The sequence below is a fragment of the Larus michahellis genome, chromosome 3 (genome assembly GCF_964199755.1).
Source record: "Larus michahellis chromosome 3, bLarMic1.1, whole genome shotgun sequence".
Taxonomy (NCBI): Eukaryota; Metazoa; Chordata; class Aves; order Charadriiformes; family Laridae; genus Larus; species Larus michahellis.
This window is the reverse complement of record NC_133898.1, coordinates 21,415,251-21,439,730: the sequence shown is the minus strand read 5'-3', so window position 1 is coordinate 21,439,730 and position 24,480 is coordinate 21,415,251. Positions and strand designations below refer to the sequence as shown.

Below are 24,480 nucleotides of genomic sequence, written 5' to 3'. Positions count from 1 at the left end.
CAAGAAGAGTCGCCATTTTGCAGGGAGAGATGGATGTGCTGTCGCAGAGGAGGGAGGAGGAGCATCCTCGTTGCTTCATAATCTGCCACAGGAGGAATGGCAAGGTGATTTTCCTGTTTGGAAACCTTCTCTGACAGATTTTCTCCCTTTTGCAGTACAAGCAGCCAGAGGCAGAGCTGAAGGGAAAGTTTTATGTTCGATTCTTCCCCTCCGGGTTATGAAATAGTAAAACAGCTCAGGTTTTGAAATTGTTCTGCGATTTCACGTCTTCCACCTTTCGTGAGATGCGAAAAGGGCCATGGGACAAATGTCATTCCTTGAGCTGCTGCCGGGGATCAGCTGTGAGAAGCGATGGGCGGCCTGGAGGGAGCTGCCGGTTGCCTGTGTTCCTCCATGTGCTCTCTGAGCAGTGCCGGGTTTGAGCCTGGGGGTGACCAGGAGCTGCTTCTCCCAGAGACTTTCTCCCAGCCACCCATTTGAATCCTGGCTTCTCCCCTGCGAGACTTTGACCTTTTGCCGTAGGGGAGAGCTTGCTGTATAGAGACGGCTGTTTTGCTGGCCTCTGACTTGCTGGCAGCCGTGGCCGATTGATGTTTCTTGAACCTGCGTTCCTACACATGCTGCAGGACCATTCTGTGGGATCTGATGGGTCATGGCAGATCTGGTAGTGGCAACAAGGAGTTTTGTGTGGGGTTGTGGGAGTCAGGGGACCAGCTGGGTCTTTAAATCTCTAATCACCTTGCTAATGGGTTGCGGAAAACCCAGGGCTGAGCAGCAAGGTAGCTGCTCTGTTAAAGTTACACTGGTTTATGAAAACAGTTAACAAAAAAATAGAGGTAATGTTTACATAGTTGTGATCTCCTCCTCCCTCTGCTTGGTCGGAGATGGTGTGGAAAAATGCTATCCAGACAGCCTGGGCCCTGGGGCTGTGGTGTGCAGGCTCGGTGTGTGTTGGCTCCATCCCAGGAAGGGTGAAGAGGTGTGAGGGACTGGGGAACAGTGCCTGCCTTCAGACCTTCCCTGACTCTCTGGTGACTAGTGCCAGAAACGGGATGTGGGACTAAACAGGGAGGCCTCTAGCAAGAGCCTCCAGAGCTGTATAAGGTGAAAGGAGCTCCTGTCTGGCACAAGTCTGGCAAGAGACCTTAAAGGGAGCTTGTCTGTAGGGTAGACCTCTGGACGGCAAGTCAACAGGCGTTGATTAAACATGGAGGAGGGAAAGGAAAACAGCCAACGCTTGAGAAAACACTGGCCTTTTGAGGAGAGACTGCACCCCTGAGTACCTGTGTGTGCCCGCAGGGCCGGCTCTTTGCCTTTTCCCCATCCTGCTTCCTAGCCTGTAGACACTCAATTGAATATCAAGGTTTCTTTCAAATAGTCCCAGCATGGGTGATAACTGTGCTAGTAGATCATAAAAAGGCCTGCTTTTACTCTTTTCTTTTTTTTTTTTTTTTTTTTTTTTTTTTACTCTGGTCTTGAGGAAATGCAGCACTCACCTGGAAATGGTGTGTGTTTGTGTACGTGGATTTGATCTGCCTTAGAGGTAAAGCGATGGGAGGGGTGATCTGATCACAGCTGAGGTGGCTATTAGTTATAATCACGGAGTCACAGAATGGTTAGAGTTGGAAAGGACCTTAAAGATCATCTCATTCCAACCCCCCTGCCACGGGCAGGGACACCTCCCACCAGACCAGGCTGCTCGAAGCCCCGTCCCATTGTCTAAGAGCATTCTGTAAACCTTTGAGTTGTTTAAACATTTCTGTACCTCTCCCCCCACCATTTTAGCATCCACTCTGAATGCACAATCCCTATGTAGTACAAAAACTAAAGAATAAGGTTTTAATAATGAAATTCTTTTTTTTTTTTAACAGGGGACTGTTGGCTCTTGGCCGCTATTGCCTCTCTCACTCTGAATGAAGAAATACTGGCTCGTGTCGTTCCTAAAGACCAGAGCTTCCAGGATAAATATGCAGGAATTTTCCACTTCCAGGTAAGTGGAAAACTGTCTCCTGCCGTCCCCGCGGTGCTGGTGGCCAGGAACTGGCTATTCATGTCCACATGTGTGGTGTTTCCTGGAACATTTTGAGGGGTGTCAAAGAGTCAGGCATAAAAATGGAGACATCCAAAAAGGGTCACGATGGCAGAAGGAAGATGACTGCTAACCAAAGAACCGTGAGCAAGGGCTGTCTTTGTGGTCCTTCCTCCACCAGCAGATCCAGCTGAGGATGTGCATCCCTGAACAGCTGGCTGTGAGGAGGGGTTGCTTTTCCTCTAGGAAATGGGTGTTAGCAGATAAACGTCCTGGTGGCCTGAGTGCACAGCGTGGGGCGGTGACGAGGAGTTTGTGCTCTCTCTGCAGTTCTGGCAGTACGGGGAGTGGGTGGACGTCGTGGTGGACGACAGGCTGCCCACCAAGAACGGGGAGCTGCTCTTCGTGCACTCGGCGGAGGGCAGCGAGTTCTGGAGCGCGCTCCTGGAGAAGGCCTACGCCAAGTGAGTTGAGGCCAGGGCAGCCCTGCTAGGGCAAGGGAATCTGCTTTCACCCCGCTCAAATGTCCTCGTGCCTCTCCTTCCCCATAGCATCCTCAACTCCACAGATACTATGCATTTACAATGTCAGCCTTATTGTCACCCTTCAAAACTTCTAGGGTATCCCACAGGGGCTGCTTTAGTAAAGCTTTGCCAGCAGGTGCTTAGGACAAACAGCCGAAAGTATCGGCTTTGCTGCCAGCCAGGAAAAAGAGCTCTTGCGCCTCATGGGAAGGCTGTTCCTAGAGTGCTGTCCCCTGTCACCGGGGCCTGGGAAGCTCTGTTTCATCTGCTCTATGCACCTGTGAGGGCTTCAGCATGCCAAGCACGCCGGTCTGCGTGCCCAGGTCTCTCAAATCCAAATTTCCAGTTTTGGGATGGATCGGGGGGAATTCTGCCATCTAACATTACTATTTTCAGTTGACTTAAGAAATTGAGCTGATTTAGGTCAGCTGAAAATTAGACCTGTGATTGTTAAAGGAATGGAACTAGAGAGGCAAATTGCTGGGTCTTGATTTTTTTTTTTTTCTAAATATTCTTCTTTCTTCAAATAGTGATCATGATTTTTATCATTGATATGACCGAGCCTGCAAACTGTATACATGATCATATAAAATGGGCTTTCCAAGTACAGAGGCGTAAGGAGCAAAGCTGGGGGGGCGCATTTGTAGCTGCTGTGGTGCTGTTAAAAGCAGGAAAGCCATGACAGTTGGCACAACTGAGTGCCCCTCTCCAAAAGAAGAGGAGAATAGGTAACCTGATGGTTGTGTGTGTGTGTGAGAAGAGGAAAATACAGAGCCTGACGGTTGTCTGTGTGTGTGTCCCCATTCGGCAGGCTGAACGGCTCGTACGAGTCTCTCTCTGGTGGCACCACCACCGAAGGCTTCGAGGACTTCACTGGAGGAATTGCGGAATGGTATGAGCTGCAGAAGGCACCACCCAACCTCTTCAAAATCATTCAGAAGGCACTTCAGAAAGGCTCTCTCCTTGGCTGCTCCATCGACGTGAGTTAGTGGGCTTATTGCTGGGCGCTCGGCTCTTGCTGTGTGTGCGGGCAGCTGGGGGTGTGCACAGGAGGTGCACGGAGGATGCTGGTCCCCTTGATGCCTCCAGTTCGCTCCTTTCTCTTTGAGCTGAGAGTGTGACACAGGCATGTGCTCCTCTGGGGCGTTGCTTCTCAAAATAGGGTGAAATCAAAATAGCTTGACTTCATGCGTAAAAGCTCAGTGCCTCCCATGTTCTTCCTCAAGACTTAAAGCTTTTCCTGTTTCAGAGGTTCACGGTAACGAACTGCACAGGGAACTCATTAGGGGTCCCGATGGACATCTTTGCTCTTAAGAAAAGCCCATAGTTTGGCAGCAGGTTGGCACAGGCTGGGTGGGTTTGGACAGAAAGCTGCTGCCGGTGGCTTCTGCTGTCGGATGCTCAGAGGTAGCAACCTCCGTCCTTGCTGTAGCCTGTTTCTCGCACAAATCGTACCAAAACGTTCCCAAAAAAATCTGGGCTCTGTTCTTGAAGCAGAGAGGCTCAAACTGTTGCCAGGCCTTTAAAAGGCTTTGTGGGGAAAACACGTCACCAGAAGCTGAACCTGCACCAGAAGGGAAAGAGGAGCTTTGGCCCTGCCGGCAAAGGATTCGGCATTGCTTTTAGCCTAGCTGAAATGAGTCTTAAGTATTGTCATTACGATAATTGCCCTGCTCCCAAAGGAGATTACATCTTAGTTATGTCTAAAGGGAAGGTAAACTGTTTACAGGGACCCTGTTCATAATATAACTCAAGTGTTTCCTCCCATTTTTTAAGTTAAATCAGAGTCACCAGAGAGGGAAGCTTCACAGCAGGAAAAGTACTTGGTTTGATGTCAGCGTGCAACTTCACAGCGCTTTTGAGGCCTGTTTTACTAGTTTGCATTTAGATGAGAATCCGACATCTGGATTTTTGCCCCAGCACGATACAAATCTTGTCGGGGGCTAGGGGAAGTAAATATATTCTTTTGTTGATAAGTGCTGACACTTTCTGTGTTAGAAACTAATTGTTAGTGACTTTAGCCTTTGAAAAATTCTGTAAAATCTCTTCTCTTCTGAAAGAGAAACAGGGACACGGAGGTTAAGCATTACATGGAGAGTGCGCTGCGGGGCAATAAAAGGGGCATGAATTGACAGCAGGAATCGCGTCTGCTTGATCCCACCCTCTCTTTGTGTTACGCTGCTGATCTGCTTGTTTAAAGGTCACACACTTTCTGAATTGGTGGGAAGGCCATGGCAAACATACGTTTCATAGAGGGTTTAAGCATCCTTAGAGCAAGATGTCGAGCAGTCACTTTCTAGCAAGAAGTGGTTTTTCTCTGCAGCATTTATAGGCCAGACTGCCCAAGTATTGTAGTGGCCACGAAAAAGTGAGAGGGTGATATGCCTTCAGGTATGAATGGCATCTGACGTGCAGCCTTTTCCCTTGCTCCCCTGCGTGGGTGGTGGAGCCAAAGGGGGTGTTTTGACCCAAAAGCAAAGCACTGAGGCTCCCTGGTGATGCCTGGGCAGCCTCAGGCCAGTCATTCCCTGTGTTCTTCCTGGTCCCTTGAGATCATGGACTTTGTCGTGTGTATTCCCTTTGAATGGTGTTTGGAGATGGACCAGAGGGGATGTGCCACACCAAGTGTTTTGGAGCCAGGAGGGAGCTTTGCTGCAGTGGAGGGGTTCTGGCGTGCACCCTGTGTCACCAACATGGGCCCTGGAGGCTCCAGCGCCACAACACATGCTGGTGTCCCCTTTCCCCACCTTGTCACACAGATCCCTCTTGTTGCCTCTGTGCAGCAGCTAAACCCCCCCGCAGCCTGCCAGTGAGATTAAAGTTCCATTGGAGCGGGAAGCTTTGCTCCGTTGGATCTCCTTCCACGTGGGAAGCCACGCTCACTGACTTTCTTTGCTTCTCCAGATCACCAGCGCGGCAGAGACGGAGGCAGTCACTTCCCAGAAGCTGGTGAAGGGACACGCATATTCAGTCACCGGGGCAGAGGAGGTAGGTGGGCTTCCCCGCAGGTGTGAAATGCAGCCAGCTTTGTGCGTGGCCCTCCCCAGGTCGCGGCAGCAGCCACAAATTCATCGTCAACTTGGCAAGTCCTTCAGTCTCATCCGTTTTGCCCAATGGAGTTTTGAGTCCCTACTTTCTGAAGAAATACCGAATTAGTTGGCGTGTGTTGGATAAAGGCAAACTTGACTTCTGGTGGGTTTGATTAAGAAAAAACCCCTTTTTATTCATAAGCACTGCTGTTTCCCGGTGAGCGGGGCGGCGGGGAGCCCTGTGCAGAGGGCACACTACCCTCTGCTGGTCACCGGGCCCTTCAGCACATTTCTGTACAGCAGGCAGCACTCTGCCTTACCTGCACAGCAAGATGGGCGAGAGATGTGTGCCAAGGGGGAAAAAAAAAAAAAAAGTTATTGTTCCTTAAATGCCCGCTGAACAGCACCTTTGGGCAGGGCACGGTGTTCCGATGCAAGGTCCAAGAGCAGGTAACTGGGGAAGGCAAGGCCAGTGAAAACAAAGGAAGCAGATTGTGGCGTCCTTCCAGGTATGTAATGGACTTTCGGGTGTGTAATGGCCACTTCACTGGTAATTGTTTCTGAAATGCCTCTGAAACTTCAGAGCGAGGTGCAGAGAGCTGCTGACAGTGCTGCGCTGAGGTGGACGCTGCTAATGGGCAGGTTTGTGTGTGCATTGGGTCGTCCTCTCGCAGCAAAAGCAGCGAAGAGGGAGTTTGTTGACCTTAATTCACAAACAGGCGTGACTTAGCCAGGCTTTTCCTTTGGACATATGTGCAGGCTTTGTAAGGATAGTTCATCTCGGGCACCGGCCCGTCATTTCTGGACTCTGCACTGCTGATACTCTGCGCAGTTTTCTTGGCTTCAGGCTGTAGAGGTGCGCCAGCTCCTTCGTCAACTTAATGCTCTGTGCGCCCCATAAATACTGCGTGTTCCCACTGAAACTCGTACAGCTTTGCTTGGCCTGGCCCCTGTGCGCGCAGAGATCGGCAGGTAACGAGCCAGGGCCTCGGCGCAGTGCAAGAAGGTGCTGTGGTGGCAGGGCTGATGCCGCCGCGCTGCGGGGCATTTGTGTGGTTAAAGGGGCTGTGGCCGGACGGAGTATCCCATCTCTTGTAATACGTGCAGCTGAGATCATATATAGGGAGGGGAGAAAAAAATCAATTTGAATATGAAAGGGTGGTTAATACTTATATATAGATGAAAACTTTAGGGAAACATCCCCTTGTACCTGCTTTCTGGCAGTCCTGCAGCAGCTTTACGTTCCCTTTGCTTGCAATCCCATCAGAGGTAACTTTTTGTAGCAGCGCAAACCAGACGTTTTGCTTATTGTGAGCTTTGATTGCAGAAAAAAAGCCTCTGGAGAAGCTTGGGCACGTGGAGCTCATTCAAAATTGGTTTGACTTCATGTCTTTTTGACCAGCTGAATGTGTATTTGTGTACATACACTGTAGTGTTTGCGGAGTGCTGAGATACTCTGTCATGTCCTCTAATTCCCATAGAAAAGGTGGAAGGGAGCGGAGTGCTGAGTCCCTGTGTAACTCTCCATACACTTCTGATCCCATCAGGTGAGCTTCCGAGGAACGGTGCAGAAGCTGATCAGAATCCGAAATCCCTGGGGGGAAGTGGAGTGGACGGGAAAGTGGAATGACAAGTGAGTCGATGGCTTGCGTGTTCCCTGTAGGCTTTTACTGCAGGGGTACGACTGCGTTTCTGCTGTCGTCTGTCTTCCCCCTACCTCGGATTCCTCTCACTCATCTGGATATGATGTCTGCTCCGAGAAGCTTAAAAGAAGCCTCCCACACCACTGTCATCTCCTGCATAGGCATCACAGCATGCGGTGCCCTTCATGCAAACACCTGCCTTTGTGTAAGGCGCAGTGATTTGATTGGTGGCTCCTACAAGCCTCTCTGTAGTGTCTGCTTCTTTAACAGCCCAGGTTTGGTGGTGAGCTTCTGAAAACTTAATTTCTAAAAGGGCTTTAAAAATCTGTTTCTGTGGTCAGCAATGAATACACGCTTCTGTGGCTGGGTAGTATTTATTCTGTGTCTTGCTTTTTCTAAAATAAAGCTCCGTCTCAGTCAAAGCATTAGCACTTTTTGCAAGTAGAACTCTGTTTCAGGACCTTACTTTGGATGTTGAAGAAGTGAGGTATCAAATACCCCAGGTCCCTGTATTTTAATTCTGCTATGGTTTGAGAGCCCTGGAGCTGCTATCAGCTAGATATTGTGGAGTACTGCAATTGCATGGAGCTGTAAGAAAGTAAAATCGTTGTTCCAGAACAGCTACGTTAGGGTTTAACCTTTACCGTACCCTGTAGTTGACATGGGGTTGTCTTTCAGCTGCCCAAACTGGAGTGGTGTTGACCCTGAGGTGCGGGAGCGTCTGACCAGGAGGCATGAAGATGGGGAATTTTGGTAAGTACCACCGGGTTTCCATTCAGGCTGAAGAGAATGTCTTCTCCTCTGTTTTTTTTGCACCAGGTAACCTCTCCCAGTACACTAGTACACTCTTCAAGAGAAGTGAGCAAATTCACCCCAAATCCTAGTGCTAAATTGCAGCAGGAGAGAGGATGGATAGACAAGGTGGTACTTTAGAAAACCTGTCCATTCTAAGGAGACGTTGTCTGTGGCATTGCCTCCCACAGGATGGCGTTCAACGACTTCTTGAGACATTATTCCCGCCTGGAGATCTGTAACCTGACTCCGGACACCTTGGCAAGTGACAGGTACAAGAAGTGGAGCCTGCTGAAGCTGGATGGGAACTGGAGGCGAGGAGCCACTGCAGGGGGCTGCAGGAATTACCCAAGTAAGAGCGTGCAGTCACCACTCTGATGGAGGGAACCCTTTATACTTGTCCACATGTACTTTCTCTGGGAGCTTCTTCTGGGAGCTGGTTTGGGGTGACCTATGAAGGAGGAGGATGTACGTGGGATACCTGGGACTAAGGTCCAAAAAGTGCAAGGTTTTTGGGGAATGTGGCTCCCCGATGGGGGATCTAGTTGTGGTTGTAGAGGCTGGGATGGTAGTGTTAAGATTTCCTTCTCGCAGCTGATTTTGGAAATCAGTCTTGCATCTGTCCTAGACAACACTTATGTATCGGCACAGCTGCTTTCAGCATCTGAGCTGTTTGCATAAATCCAATTCCCAGACACTTTCTGGACGAATCCACAGTATTTAATTAAGCTGGAGGAAGAAGATGAGGATCCTGATGATCCTGAGGGCGGCTGCACTTTCCTCATTGGACTGATTCAGAAGCACCGGCGGAAGCAGCGGAAGATGGGAGAGGACATGCACACCATCGGCTTTGCGATTTACGAGGCAAGTAAGGCAGTACAGGTGCATGGGAGGAAAAGGAAAACTTACCCTATAAATGGGGCACTGCAGTTCTCAGATTGGGCTTTCTGTCAAAACTCAGCTGGATTGAGTCGGACACCAGCTGCAGCAAGGAAAGTTCCACTTAGATGTTTGGAAAGTTATCCTCCACAAAAACAGCGGTGCAGCACAGGGACAGGTACCCAGAGAGATGATGGAATTTGTGTTCCTGGAGATGGCCAAACCTAGGCTGGACAAGGCCCTGAGCAACATCATTAACTTTGATATTGGCCTTGCTTTGAGTAGGGGGTTGGACCAGAAGACCTACAGAGGCCCCTTCCCACCTATAATATTCTGTGATTCTAGATGGAGGAGAGAAAAATTATTTAAAAATAAAATTAAATAAAATTAAAGCGTAGAACTCCAGTCTGACCTATGCTTGCCAGGCTGTGGTGAAAAGCAGCAGGGTGAGAGTTGCTGTCACGTGGTGGGGATATGACGCCAGCTGGGACACCAGCGGTAGCTTGGGGAGTGTGAACCCAGCAGCAGAACCAGCCAAGACACCTGTAAAGCTCCTTCTGCTGAATAAAGGGTCGGAGACATGTCTACAGTAACTCCTTAAGCAGGACATTTTGTTCAGAGCTGCGAAGCAGCGTTGGTTAGCTGGCAGTGAAAACAGGAGTAATGGTCGTGCCTGCAGGTTGCTCTGTAACCACGGGCAATGTGTGCAACTGCTTGCTTTCTCAGTGTCCCGGCTTTGGAAAAGCTTGTCGGAGAATCTGGTCCCTGTAGGCAAATAAGGTTTAAAGCAAAGCTAGGTCCTCTGAACCCATCAGGAAACAGAAAGCTGCATTATTGTCCCGCTCCGCCCCTGTCCCCTCTCCTGATGGTGGGGAGGACAGGTGGGCAGAAGGGAGAAAGAGAAGATGGGAAGAAATAGTAGAGAAACTGAGTCTAATAAAGATATCAGAGTGGGCAGCAGGGTCGAGGGTCAGCAGGAAGCCACGAGCAGCCTGGCTGTGTCCGTGCCAGGCTGCCCACGCTCCGGGTCAGCCCCGCCTGCCCCTGGGATGGAGTTGGGAGCAGAGCCAGCAGTCGGTGTTGGGTGACGTGGGCTCAGTGCTCACCTTCCCCCTCGAGCTGACTTTTTTTTTTTTTTTCCTTCATTTTTTTCCCAAGAACGTGGATGTACCTGCTAACCAGTGGTGAAAAGAAGTAGCCCCGGAGCTGCCATTCCACAAGCAAATAACTCTCTCCTTTTCTCCTTGCAGGTGCCCCCAGAGGTACGTAGCATGCGTTGGCGGCCAAGATGCAGAGTTGGGGCTGAATGGCTTGTGGGAAGAAACAGTTCAGAGGATCCTCCCTCCTTCACTGCAGGACAATATTGGCTGTGCAGAGTCTAAAGTTAGAGGCCATTTATTCTGGAAGGGGGCTTGAGCCCATGTTGCGTTTTCAGAGTGTCTCGGGTTGGGATGAGAGCTCTCTGTGCTGCAGAAACTCACCAAAGCTGCTCTTCCACGGGTCTTCTCCCACCCAGACCCACGCCTGCTCCCCCGGCGCGCAGCTGCTTTTCTTATGTTTGCGCAGACTTTCGCGTTTGACACACAACCAGTATTCCAAGGAGGTGTTTATTTTCATTTCCCTAAGCACCGTCTTTATTGGTTTCTCTCTTGTTTCTACCTGCAGGTAGCTGATAGCATGCCCCAGGGGTGCGAGAGGGGTGCGCAGGCGATGCCTATGCAATAGGAGGCAGGGCCGCAGACGCCTCTGAGCTGCTGCTCCTCAGAGGAACAAGTGAGGTTGAGCAAAACGCCTGGTAACCTCATTACAGGGCTTTGCTGGAGGCAAAGCACCTCGCGGCTCCTGAGGCCACGCTCAAACCATCTGCTGTTATGTAAAACGTGGTTTCATCAGGAAAGGAAATCGTGCTACCAGTTAATGAAATTTCTTACCTACCTTTTGAATGCCTTAGCAGTACTCTTGTCAGCTGCTCAGCTCTCACCCTAGTGGTTCAAAAATAGGATTTCCATAAAACAGAGACTCTAGCTACAGTCCCCGTGACTTTTCCCCCCAAAGGTGGAATTTTATCTCCCACCGTGGCAGCGGGTCTGACAGGTTTCGCATTCTTAAAAATCCAGGAGGAGGTTTCTGAACCATGCTGGTTCCTGATGTTTGCTTCTAGAGCTGAGCTAGCCCACCTATAAGACCCTACGCAGAGGAGTTTGTTCTGGAAGATGTGACGCTCCAAATATGTTTTTATAAGGCATAATGTTTATTTTATTCTTGGGGGCCTTGATAAGCAGGCGCTCTGCCTTGATGCAGCCTGACCTCAGCAGCAGAGCTGAGCTGCAGTCCTTGGTGGCACCAGCTCTGGGGACCAGAGGGACATGGGTTGTAATCCATCTCACTTTAAAGAAAAATGGTTGGTGGAAGAGTTTGCCAGATGTCTTCACAACCTGTTCACCAACTGCAAAACGCAAGCATGACCCTAATGATTTATTGAGATGATCCGCAAAATATTGTTTGTACACACAGCTCAGGAGTACTGTGGTGGGATGTACCCCCCCACTTTCTCTGTTCTCTTTTGGTTCTCTTTTTTTTTTCCCCCATACATAGCCAATTGTCATATCTATTACATTTTTAAATTGTAAATGCAAATACATGCAAACTGTGGGTTGGTTGGTTTTTTTCCTTCTTTCTTTGCTTTTCTGAAGTTTTCTGGCCAGACGAATATTCATCTGAGCAAAAACTTTTTCCTGACCAACAAAGCAAGAGAAAAATCGAACACCTTCATCAACCTCCGAGAAGTGCTGAACCGGTTCAAGCTCCCTGCCGGAGAATATATCGTCGTGCCCTCGACCTTCGAACCCAACAAGAATGGGGATTTCTGTCTGCGAGTCTTCTCCGAGAAAAATGCAAACTCCACGTATGTAGCTTTTTTGTAGCCATATTAGAGCGGTGTGGGCACACGGGTGATCTCTGGTCCCTCTCATGGGTGTGGAAGGATGGAGCAGCCCAGGGCTGGGGGACATCGGCTTACGCAGGGAGCGGGGAGTGGGGATGCGCAACTGCCCTGCGCGGATGGGCTGCCGGCAGCCCTGGTTTGTCCCCAGTTTCCCCATGTGCAACTGAGGAAAGTCTGAGTAAACTTATCAGGAAGGAATGGTGATGGAATAATAAAACAGTATAATATAACAAATAATAATAATTATTATTAATAATAATAACAACTCTTGTTATTACCAGCCGTAACCTTTTTAGTTCCTGGGCTGTAGGCAGCTGGGTGCCACAGCAGAGGTTGGTCTGTGGAGAAGAAGAAGCCCCAGCGAGCGCAGGCTGGGCTCTCCACGCGCGGGAGATGCCTGTGCTTTTGGCCGTCTGGGACCGCGCTGTTTGCAGCGATTGGTATCACGCCTTTGAGATCAGGCTGCAAAAAAAATTCAAGATACTTGCTCAACCAAATGGTACCTTTGATAAAATTAAAATGGGCTTTAATGGAGCGGGATCAAACCGCGCAGTTAGCTGTGAAGAAGCCGTGAAACAAGAGAGATACGTGTGTCACATCTTAAAGAGCAGCTGGGCTAAGGCCTTGGGAAGAGGCGTGGGATCTTTGGTGTTGAGTTCTCTAATTCAAAAAAGCAAAAACCTTTCTACTGTTCTGTAATCTGTTGTTGCGTGTTTCTGTAGCAGTCAGAAAACTGGGATGTCAGTTGTGCGAAGGCACACATCTAGCTTTTGATGGGCCCTTATCGCTGCTTACGCACCGTCTGTTGGTGTGATGCTCCCACCACGGCTGGGGGTCAGTGTGAAACACTTCTGCCACTCTGGCACGTCCGAATGACTTTGTCTCTCACTCTTGCTGTTTTAAAGGAAAAAAAAATACTAGATATAAGTTTGATTTGCACCTGAGAGCCTGGTCCTGGGCCGAGGTCTGTAGGCAGTGGCACTAAGTGACCCAAAGGGTTATGTCTGACCCAAAATCCTGTCTGTGACTCTGCAGGATGTTGCACAGTTTGTAGTGTGGTTTGAAACTCTTGTTGCCGTGGCAAAATACTGCTTTCAGGTGTGGTATGCAGGGTCTGTGGCTGATTTAATCCAGTAACCTCTGAGCTTTGAACGCTCATCGTTATTCCCATAATTTAAAGAATCTCTCATTAACTGAAACTTGAAGCCAGGGCATCAGAAAAGTGACTTGTTTTGGTTTTAATATTGATTTCTTTCTTTCTAGGGTTATAGATGATGAAATTGAGGCCAATTTTGAAGAGGTATATCTTAACTTAAATGTTTTAAATGGAGATAATTTTGCTGTAAATGAGTGGGGTTGGAGTGCTCTGTTCCCTGCGCGGGGCAGCGCTTAGCTACAGGCGTTGCCAAGAACTGTTGTCCCGCTTTGGAAACAGATCTTTCAATATCCATAGTTGAACGTCCAGCAAATGGAGATATTGTAAGCAAAATGGAAACGTGTTGTCCTTTCTCCAGAATGGTGAACTTGGGCTTCCCAGGTAGAGGAGAATCAGGTACTCCCTGCAGAGGCAACTGGGGCCATGGGAAATTCCCTCTGTTTGCCAGGAATCTGAGAGTGCAGCCCTTTAGCTACAGGGGTGTTTTTGCATGCGATGTTGTTTCCATGAGTAAGTAGTGGCTCACCGTATGCTTAGTCTTGCTGGAGATGTTTCACCTCCTAATGCATCTACAACTCTCTGTGATTTCTTTTTTTTCCATATTTTTTTCTTCCCCAAGATGAGAACTTAATTTTGCTTTCTTGTCTTTAAATGAAGGCAGCTGGTCCAACAGTCGTAGCAGCAGCGACAATGAAGTTCTGAATTTGGGTGTGATTTTTCTTTTTTTTTTTTTAATAAAGAATTTTTAAAAGTGGGGGGGGTTGGGGTTTTTTTTGTGTGGTGCTTTTTTTTTTTTTTTTTTTAGTAAAAGACATTGCTAAAGTTCTTAATTCCTGCCGTGCTTGCAACACCAGCATTTTGAGGCATCCCTGAAAATAAAACTGATTAAAATCAAAGTAATAGCACTCTGTACCTTCAACTTTGCCATTTAAATTGTGTTTTACTAGAGGCAAGGAAATGCATTAAGTCCTTCTCAGGCAGAAAAGTTCCTCCTTTCCATCTTCTCTATTTCTCCTAGACCGAGATCAGTGAAGATGACATCGAACCCAACTTTAAAAAGCTTTTTGGACAGCTAGCAGGAAGTGTGAGTGTTTTGGGTTTTTTTTGTTTTGTTGTTTTTTTGGGTGTTTTTTTTTTTTTTTTAAGGACTTACTGCTAGCATGGGTGAGTGGGTAAGAGAGACGCCTCGCCCAGCATGGAGTGTAATTCCTGCGCTGAGTCAGATCTTGAGCATGTGCATAATTGTGCATGCAAAAATCTGTGTAGTTACCAGTCTGCTTACACAACGGATTTGTGAGCGCTCCTGGCAAATGATCTCCTCTCTCTTTGAACTGCAGGCTCGGCTTTTATCTCTGCCGGTCTCTAATTCTGTCCTTTGGGCAGAGCATTTGGTGCGGGCGCGTGGGTCCCTCCGGGAGGTGATGAGGGCTGGGCTGTGCCTTCTGCCCGGGCTGCTCCCGCCTGCCGCGGGGCTCAGGCAAAGGGCTCTGCTCCTGGGAATGGGTGGTGGTGATCCACTTGCATTTCCATCCAAGGGAAACCTGAACTCCCAAGGGATGTTTGAACTTGGCCAACTTGCCCAAAGCAGTCAGAGCCTGCTTATGAGATGGTGTCTGCAGCTCACAGTGGAAAAAACTTATTTTCCTCTTTCACGCAGGATGCAGAGATCTCTGCCTTCGAACTCCGCAACATCTTGAATAAAATCATGGCTAAACGTAAGTACTTTCCTCCAGCTGCGGCGTCAGTTGTCCACCAGCAGGTTTCCAGCGTGGCTGTGGGAGCGGGGAGCCCACCACTGACCTGGGCAGAGCCAAAGCGCTGTGGCTTGGCGCTCCGTGTGGCCACAGCCAAGTGCCCTGTTCCTTCAGGGGGCTGCGGAAAAGCTGGGGCTGTGCACGCAGGACGTGTGCTTTGGCAGGGCACATATGGGTGCTGTTTATCCCAGCGTCTCCTACTGGGAACTGGCTGACAGGAAGATGGATGGATTTGATTTAATGCCTGATAACAATCAAGAAAAGGTACTGCTGTTACTTTAGTATTGAACTGCTCAGGATTCAAACAGTAGCCCAGCCAATGGTCTGGGGTGCCTCTGAGAAGGAGAAACTTTGGGGTGCTTTTTCTGTGAAGCGATTCAGAGTTTGGCTCTGCGTTATTTTCCTTTTCATAAAACAGTGCTTCAGATATAAGTGCTTGGAGAAATAAGTGTCTCTCTGTTTTCCAAAGTGAAATCTTAGCCAGGTAGCCGGGACTGCATTGTATGTCTGTGTGCACTAGCCAGTTAGCAATGGTGTGTTGCTGGTTACCAGGCTTGATTTGATGTTCTTCCCTTGCATGAAGCTACCTACAGCTGACCTCCATAGGTCAGAAGCCCACGTTGTCCACAAAAGTCCACCCTTGTCTCTGCAGGCAGACAGTAAGGGCAGGAAAGCTTTCTGTCTGCCTCTTGCTTGTGTTGCACACCTACAAACCAGACTAACTGGGCTGTTTGCTTGGGGAAACATCACAGCTAAATTTCACTCAAAGTCTCTTCATCAGGAAATCAAAGAGGGCTGCTTATTAGCATCCATTTGCCTGCTGCAGTGCTGCGTCCCTCTCATGCAAAACAAGGACCATCCTCTGACCATTCGCCAAGAGCTTTGTAATTCTTGCTCGTGTGTCCTCCCGCCCTGAAGCTCTTCCTCGCTTGGCAAGTCCTGACCCCACTGAGCACACCTCTCAGTGAGCATTGCCTCCCGCTCTGCCGCATGCAAAGGAGTTGTCAGGGGTCATAGCTTACCTCAGAGGGGGGGACCTAAGCAACATGAGGCAACGGTTTCCCATCCGGTGTTTGAGGGAACTGTAGGATTACCGAGTAACAGGTGATAGGACAAGAGGAAACGGCCTCAAGTTGCACCAAGGGAGGTTTAGACTGGATTATTCGGAAAATTTTTTACATTGAAAGGGTTATTAAGCATTGGAACAGGCTGCCCAGGGAAGTGGTTGAGTCACCACCCCTGGAGGTTTTTAAAAGACGAGTAGACATAGTGCTTAGAGATATAGTTTAGTGATGGTTTTTGTCAGAGTTAGGTTGGTGGTTGGACTAGATGATCTGAAAGGTCCCTTCCAACCCAGGCAATTCTATGGTTCTGTGATCCTGACTATAGCTCTACAGGCACCACATCCTCCACTGTCAGCGTTGCATTAGGTACTTGCAAATTCCCAAAGGCTTAGGGATGACAGTAATAACTCCCGGAGCCGGAGGCTGGCATCCCCTGCTGCTCACGGCACTCACCTGGCCCAGGCTGCGGCAGCGGCACAGTCGGACACCTATTGCCAGGGGAGGATTTGAAGTAGGCAGCGGATGGCCATTGAGTAACGAGTAGGTGTGTATTGCAGATATGGTAGAGTACTAAGCACGTGTTACCTAGAAGCAAAAAAGCCCTGTAAAAGGAAAAAGATTTCTTGCCAGTTGCAGAGGAAGCCGCCGATGACACGGAAGCACATAAGGGCTGAGGTGTATACACTGGTGACGGAGCTCCCGGGTGGTGTAGGAAGGCGCTGTGGTACAGCGTGCAATGATAATCCTGTCTTTTGCTCTCTCTTTACAGGCCAAGATATTAAATCTGATGGCTTTAGCATTGAGACATGCAAAATAATGGTTGACCTGTTAGATGTATCCTTTAAGGCTGTTCCTGGATGATATTCTTCTGCCTGTGCTGGAGTAGGTGAGCTGCTGCCTTTGCAGGTGGGGGTCCATCCTGATGTACTAGTGACTCCTGAGGTGGGGGGCTGTTGCTGCTGACCATGGCACTTGAGTTCTGCCAGGCAGTGGGGAAGACTTGTTTTCAGCCAGGACGATCTGCTTTCAAGTCTTCCCAGCTGTCGGACGTTCTGGTTTAGCTGGCGACAAAGTGCAGTTTGTGCTGGGAAAAGGCACCTGGCTCTCAGCGTGGCGTGGATTGCCTTGGCTGATAGAGTTTGAACACGCACATCTGGGGGCACTTCACTGCTCTGTTGGAGTTGGTAAGGGCAGGAGGACTTAGCAAATAGAAAATGAGGGAAACAAATACAGAAACCAGAGAGTATGCTGGATTTTAGGAGTTTTTACTCCTAAGAATAACGGCAAAAGCATAGGATGAAGGATTCAAGTCTAAGAATAGTTGTGTTCAGCTTCCTCGCACAGTGGGCGTTGAATTGCGTAGTCAGAAAAAGGGAAAATTACCAAAACAGAATGATGCTCTGCTATAATTTGGTGTAAAATATGGCAGGCCGTAGGGACTCCTCAGTGGGTTTTGGGAGCCATGCCAGGTTCTTTTGTTAGCTGTTTGTGCAAGAACTTAAGTTCTCCAAATGGCAGGCTTGGCTGTGGCTTTTCCTGTTTATAACGCAGGCTTAGGAGTCATGCTGCTATAACTGCAGGTGTTGAACCAACAATGCAGAAGAAAATCACATAATCTCAGCTGGTTTATACACGTATTGAAAAGAGAGAGAGTTGCCAAAGGAGGAGCAGAAAGATCTTGTGACCTGGTTGTGGTTTAAATGCATCAATCACCTTATTGATTTCAAAAGACATCTTGGACAACAATTGCATATTCAACAGGATGAATCCTTCAGAGAGGACTTGCATCCTTCTCTTAACTGCAAATTTTTTTTAAGTATTAAGTCACCACTGCCTACGTAAGTAAAACCCAGCACAGGGAGGGGAGGCCCTTTTCCTTCCTTCCAAAGAGCTTACCTTAACTCGGAGAAGAACGACGGGAGTGGTAAACTGGGACTGAAGGAATTCCACACCCTCTGGACGAAGATTCAGAAATACCAGGTGAGACGCAGCCTTTTTGGGCAAGCACGCAGTCAGGCGTAGAGGTGGCTGGAGACTGGTTTGCCTCGGACACTTCCCCAAGCAGGGGCTCCCGCTCGAGCTCAGGATGCATTTCTGTCCTTGGTCGCCCAGGTTTTGCCCCTCAGAGCCCAGGGGTGTGATGGCTTCAGCCCCGGGGGGAAGGGCTGAAGGAGAGGCCGCCTCTCTTCCTGTCGTGCACTTTTGAGGGGTTTCTGGTTTGTTTTAACTCGTGTCCAAATACGTTTAGCCTTCCCACTTAACAGAGCGAGTTTAATGTCAGTCTTGCTGCTTGCTTGGGTAGCGATAGTGCCATTTTGCACAGGTGTCCAAGGAATTCTCTGGAGTCTTTATCCGCTCTGGCTGCTGCATTAAAAAGACTTTCCAAAGCTGATTTTAGACAAACTCGGGGGTAAGTCCCTATTTCTTCAGACCAACATTGCAAATGCTACTAAGGAATGTGCAGGCTGCATTTCAAACTGTTTGACTTCTGCCGAAAGCCCAAACGTGCTCTGAGTTATTGACAAGTTTTAGCTTTGGGTTTTGTGTTCTGCAGAAAATTTACCGGGAAATTGACGTGGATCGATCTGGTACCATGAATTCATATGAGATGAGGAGAGCGCTGGAAACAGCAGGTATTTATATTGCTCTGTCTCTTTTTAGGATTGTATCAGTTTCAAGCAGGGTTGGTAGACACTCACTAGTCGCCTGTATATCACTTATAAGCTGAAAAATCCTGTGTTCCTGGACCTGATGGAAGGCCTCCATTTAATCCAGATGCTCAGCGTGGGCTCCTGTCTTTGTGTAGCAGAGTCTTGCCATGCAGGCGCCCGAAAAGCATCTCAAAGGAGTGATAGGTTTGCGGTTATTTTCTTTGGTGACCAGCTTTTGAAGCACAAACTGTAACAGTCTGGTCTTATAAGAGCATACTGTCATCTTGCAGTGAGTCTCTCTGGGTAAATGGGGGTTTGGGATAAGCCCGTGAAAGAGGGATGCTGTGACCTAGGGAATGGAAGTGGCTTGACCAAGGGGTGATGCTCACAAGAGAGCTAAAAGAGGAGTCAGTTTGCTCCTGCAACCACTGAAAAGCAAATCTGAGTTATGGCAGTGAGTGAGGCGGGGGTCACAGACCCACACCATCGCAAATTAACTTACTGATCTCCTGGGGATGCCTTAATGTCAGCGCTTGGGCTTTCTGGCGCTTTCCCCTCCTGTCACCGCCTAAGATGAGGCAGCATTTCTTTTCGTCCCAAAGTTTGGGCGCTCTGTGGAAATATAGACCCGTTTGCCCACAGAAAACCACTGCTTCATCTCGGGTCTCGGGGGGCCGAGTCGGGCAGCCACCTCGTTGCCCAGGGAAGGACGAGCTGGAGCAATTGTCCGTGTCCTCAGGGAAATGGGTGTATAAGCGTGGGAGAACATGCAGCAGAAGCAATACATGACCTAGTCACAGCTCTAAATCCCTCCAAGAACAGAAGGGGTTGTTGGGAGTTTCCAAAATGGAGCAAATACTCTTAAAATTTGTGAATTTAATCAAAAGTAGCCCATTGAATTTCTGGCCATGTATAAGGTTGAGGTTTTTTGTTGGTTGGAGCTTTTTGCTTTTTTTTTTTTTTTTTTCCTTCCTCTTCTTTTTTGAATCCTTGACATTGTATTTTTAGGGTTCAAATTGAACTGCCAGTTACATCAAATCATTGTGGCTCGTTTTGCTGATGAAGACCTCATCATTGACTTTGATAACTTTGTCCGGTGTTTGATTCGGCTGGAAACCTTGTTCAGTGAGTACATGCTTAAGAACCAGACAGACTCTGTTGCTTTGTGTTTTCGAGTCCGGGATAAGTTATTCAGAAAACTTCTGTACTGGAACCAAAGCAACTTCCAAGCTGAGCTATAAATCTGGCAACCCGGTCTGCACACTCCTCCTAGAGCTAGGAATCAGCCTTTTAGGCCAGGCTGCTGAACCAGAGCCAGTCAGTCTTTCATGCAAACAACTAAATGTTGATTTAAAAACAAAAAAAAAAAAAAAATCAATCTAAACATTTACGGATTGACAAATAGCATCAACACTACAGAGTGAACTGTTAAAAACGTTCAGTCTCATTCTTGCCCACAGGCATGCAATAGCTTTAGTGTGGCTCCTTCTGGTTTGGGGTTGTAGACCACTGTTGAATTTTAGTCTCTGGGACTAAACTCCTTTTTGATCCTGAAGCACGAGGAAGGGGCAGGCTTTCCAGGTAGTTCCTATATTCATCCTTGTCTGTCATCTCTCTCCTGCCACAGAAATGTTTAGAAAACTGGATACTGAGAAAACTGGAACAATAGAATTGAACCTTGTTAATGTAAGTTCATTTATTTCTAAAATACTTGTTTTCATCTTCTTTTGGGGGGGTGGGGGGTTAACAGTAGAGACCGTCCTGCTCCGTTCTGACTGATTATCGATGATTATGTGTACACACATATATGCTGGATTTATATAGCTTGTGTATTTATAAGCAGTCTTACCCTTTTTTAAGATGTACCTACAGCACATTGTCTAACAGACAGACAAGGTCACTTGCACCTGACGCCACTTATCCCTTACGGGCAGGAATCTTGGCTGACGTGTATGCAGGCTTCTTCCCTGCCTTTTCTGTCAACAACAGCGTAAGCTGCAGGTGCAGAGGCAACTCGTGGTCTTGACCACATCTGCCCTATAGAAAGGACTAAGTTAGAAGAAAACTACCCTCCTACGCATGTTCAACTTGCTTATTACCCAAACATAACTTATTTCTGGAGCTAAATGAGGAATGTGCAGATCATCCCAAAACTCTTCTGACTTAAACAAGATATAAATTTAAATCATTCAGGAAAGATCTTAAAATTACTTCTGTAACAATAGACTTTCATCCTTACGCTAGAAATGGGAACACGTCTACTTCTTACCGGTATTTTTACTAAACTTAACCTTGGGCTATTCTCCTCTCCCTCTCTTGTTGTAGTGGCTGTGCTTTACTGTCATTTGAGCCACTGACATCAGCTCAAGCCACCTCAAAAAGAGCAAGACCAGGTGAAGATAATCAAGCAAACATACAAGTAATATTCTAACGTGAATGTGCCTTAACGTATGCATGGCAAATGTTGCACACAGTTATACGAAGGAAAGCATTCTACTTCAACAAGAGAAGACTCTGCAACCTCATTTTTTATGGGCCTGACGATCTTTTATCTACTATTATATATCCTCTGTACAAAAGCTTTGATTTAATATAAATCCTCAGTGCAACTTTTGAAAATACTGCTTTGCTAATATCTTTGTATTTATGGTGTTTTACATGATTTCTGGGAGAAAGCTCATGATGGCTTGATGGTCTGGTTTAATAAGTGCTTTTTGAACGACAGCTCCACTCCATCCTGTGTCTCTGAAACTAGAAAAGGGATGGTGTTGCAGGTGTTTAGGTGAGATATGGGTCTCTTGTGTGCTTTTTGTCAAGCCCCAGCTTTGTTCTGGTTCAATATTTTTTTTAAGACTTTAAGTAGCAAGTACGTGTTTGACCAAACTGAAGACAAGTCTTTCCATCCTGACCATGGCCATGCCTCTAGCAGGAGGCTGTGGTGACAACCAGACTCTTCCAAGAGAAAGCCCGTGCTCTCAGGTGGAATCTTGATTTCCTGGATATTATTTATCTTCCTTTGAAATAAAAGAAAGTGTATTTATCAGTAGAAATAAAGTTTGCAAAACTGTTATTCTTTCTGCCACTAAGGACATTATTATTATTTTTTTTTTAGAGATAGATCAACACAGAGCATATGGAGAGCTCTCATTGTCAGAAAGAGAGTATGTTGTTTTTTATAGGGGGAGAAAATCAGCGTTCTGGTGTTGACTAGGTTGTGTGTCAGTTAATGAAATGCTAGATAGTTTGATACTTTATCTGATGCTTTAAAAGATCAGTGCTTGAAAAACTAAAGGTTTCCAAGAAAGGTGACTGATGGTATATACCCTGTACCCAACCCTATTGAAATCATGGGGCTGGGAACATGAGCAGGTTACTGCTTCCAGGAGTTCTCACTGCTGCTGGCTTAAATTTACCCACCTGAGGAATTGCGTCCTCCTTTCTACAAACACGGTCTTGTATTTATGGGCACCTTTTCAGAAAGCAATAAGGACCTACCTCGTAGGAAAACTTCAGCCTGAAGAGTGAAGCACTTCCTAAATACCCTTAAGGTAAGATTTGTTCCTCTCTATTTAATAGTGTTCATTATCAAGTGATTATTGATGAACAGATAAGATACAAAGGATAGATCTGTGGGAAAGGCTTTGTTTGGAAAATACTTGTAACAAGTTTTTTTCTTAGGTATGTCCCTTAGCTTTTATGGTTAACAAGGTTATATGCAACTGACAGATCTGGCTTAATTTTAAGTACAGAAAAACTGTCTTGAACAAACTGGGGAGGAGCGGTACAACTTAACACAGAAGGTAGAGGAATATTAGCATGGTGTAGAACAGCAGGGTGTCTCACTGCTAACATTTTCAGATGGTCTAATAAAAACATGACACTAAAATACCCAGAGTTAAAGCTTAAGAGGAGACAAAAGTTTAATGGTATCACAGTCAAGTAAAAACAAGTAAGTTGTCAAGGACTACAGAAAGTTTCTACACTTAGTTTTCAAAGTACAAAATACAATAAATACATGAGGCTCTTTTTGTAAAAAGAGGAATCTAAAACTACATTGTCTGTTACAGCACATAATATTTTGGATACATGGAATTCCTAAGATGCTACAGCATTTTTAAAAGTTATTGCTTAATGGATTGGTCACGTGGTTGTCACTGTTCAGATGCAGTTCAGTTTAGCTTCTTCAACAAGTGTTCTGTTTCCAGCAATAAGCCTCGGGATAAATTTGGACAGAGCCAAATTAGCTGTTTCATGATGATTCCTTCAATGGTAAATTGAAAAGGTCCTTGGCTTTAACGCAGAAAGATGTGAAATTCTTTTCTGCCATGTTTGAAGAAATCAGAGTGGGTACTTGAACATAATGGCTCGCTTGGACCAAAGGCGCAGAATTTCATTTGCTTGTAACCATTATTTCATCTTGTAGAATGCCCTCATCTATTTGCTAATGCATCAATCCTTCATTTGTTTTCAAAGCACATTCTTCATAGCTTTCAAATTACATTGTCATTGAAATAAGTCTCATGATATTGGAACCAACACAAAATGAATTTTTTTTTTTGTAAGTCATCCATGATTAGTACTTCAAGAATCTGGCTTCTGTACTATTTCATGCCAAGCTTCTTTGTCTAGGTTTAATCCTTGGATACAGCTGAGGGTAAAATAGAAATGAGATTTAAAATTTTAGTGCTTTAAAAGGTTAGGGTTTTTAAAGGAAAAAGAAAGAAAGAAAAACCTCTCTTTGGTGCTACAATTCTAATGTAACGTCTAGTAGCAAAAATATGGTTATAAAAAACACCCAGAGCACTAACAGATACAAATTTAGCATTCTTAGGCAAGTTTAAAAACTACTAACCATGACAGGACAAGAGGAAGGCACTGTAAAGCACGTAATTCAGTACCTCCAGCTCTACCCAGATTTGGCTTTGTAAGTCAAAAAGACTTTTGTTCTTAGTGAACTGTGTGGTTTTCCCCTGTTTTATAACAGAAATAGAGAGGTATTAAAGTCTGTTTTGCTTTCTCGCTCTCAATGCCTATCAGCCTTTACAGATCTATAGCTTTGAGCAAGCTGGAAACATCTGGCTGCATAAGGGCCACAGAAGAGTAGGAGCTGTGCTTTAGATAGTGGGTGGCCAGTTAAGTGAATTTAACTGCCCAGTGGTAAATCAGTAGCTGCCACCCCCTGGCCCTTGAGCTGTGTGCTAGTGACACATTGCGGCTGCGCACAGAGAGGCACAGAGACCGCCTCGGTTGAAGGGTGACGATTGATGGGACGCAGCTCGCCACAGCGTGCAGCAGCACTGAGGTGCTTGGGAAGTTCTTGGCTTCCACTTGCAAAGCATGGCTACTGGCATATAAAAATATGCTAGTATTTTTACTTCCACTTGCAAAGCATGGCTACTGGCATATAAAAATATGCCAGTATTTTTACTTCCACTTGCAAAGCATGGCTACTGGCATATAAAAATAGAAGCATACACTTCATACAATTAGGAAAGATGAAACCTCCATGCTGTAAACGGCCATGCATGCCTACGTTACATCCTGGGTTTTTTCAGCTAATGTTTTCCTTAAAGCTGCTCTCTTCAGCCAGACTGTAGCTTTCTTCTTTTTCGTGGTCAGCTAATGATTAAGAAGAGACCAACGACTTCACCACTAGCAGAGATTCAGTCAGTCAGTCAGTCACAGTAGCATAACACCTGATAGTGTTCAAAAGATTTCGTTTGGTATGAAGAAATCAGTATTTTGACAGTATTATCTTATTTGCATTCAGTTTTAAGAGCTCTCCCACAGCTTAGGAAGTTAGTGAGTCAGAAGGGCAGAGTACTGATGCAGATAATTTCATCCTTGTTTTTATTCAGTGCACCTAACTGCAAAAGGATAAAGCAGCTGTGATAAATTAATAAAGACCATATCAAACTACCAAACATTTCCCTCTGTGCTGAATATCTCAGCCTACATTTCAGCTGCTATATTAAGAGTCCAGTAATTGCTTTTGATAATAACCACGGAATCCTT

At 46.7% G+C, this 24,480-nt stretch overlaps 2 protein-coding genes across 6 annotated transcripts in view; one reads left to right on the top strand and one right to left on the bottom strand.

The window, feature by feature from the left end:
• LOC141740395 (calpain-2 catalytic subunit) overlaps positions 1 to 21,582 on the top strand; it is a 30,285-nt gene extending 8,703 nt beyond the window's left edge. Inside the window, exons 3-21 of one of the 3 annotated variants that reach the window (XR_012586018.1) lie at positions 1,872 to 1,990; positions 2,360 to 2,493; positions 3,365 to 3,533; positions 5,458 to 5,541; positions 7,130 to 7,215; positions 7,904 to 7,978; positions 8,209 to 8,369; positions 8,712 to 8,881; positions 10,147 to 10,158; positions 11,590 to 11,801; positions 13,104 to 13,140; positions 14,015 to 14,080; positions 14,654 to 14,711; positions 16,584 to 16,648; positions 17,726 to 18,224; positions 18,369 to 18,447; positions 19,474 to 19,590; positions 20,093 to 20,151; positions 20,791 to 21,582. Coding sequence is in view for 2 of the 3 variants with exons in the window: in XM_074579038.1 (XP_074435139.1) it covers positions 1,872 to 1,990; positions 2,360 to 2,493; positions 3,365 to 3,533; positions 5,458 to 5,541; positions 7,130 to 7,215; positions 7,904 to 7,978; positions 8,209 to 8,369; positions 8,712 to 8,881; positions 10,147 to 10,158; positions 11,590 to 11,801; positions 13,104 to 13,140; positions 14,015 to 14,080; positions 14,654 to 14,711; positions 16,584 to 16,648; positions 17,726 to 17,794; positions 18,369 to 18,447; positions 19,474 to 19,706 (1,829 nt within the window). In the remaining variant the exon portion in view is untranslated. The other 2 variants (XM_074579039.1, XM_074579038.1) reach the window with 2 other exon arrangements.
• Positions 21,583 to 22,360: 778 nt separating this feature from the next.
• Positions 22,361 to 24,480, bottom strand: part of TP53BP2 (tumor protein p53 binding protein 2) — a 50,125-nt gene continuing 48,005 nt past the window's right edge. For all 3 annotated transcript variants that reach the window (XM_074579037.1, XM_074579035.1, XM_074579036.1), the window contains one exon: positions 22,361 to 23,113. In XM_074579037.1, coding sequence (XP_074435138.1) covers positions 23,072 to 23,113 — 42 coding nt within the window. In that variant the 3' untranslated portion in view covers positions 22,361 to 23,071. The remainder of the gene's footprint in view (positions 23,114 to 24,480) is intronic.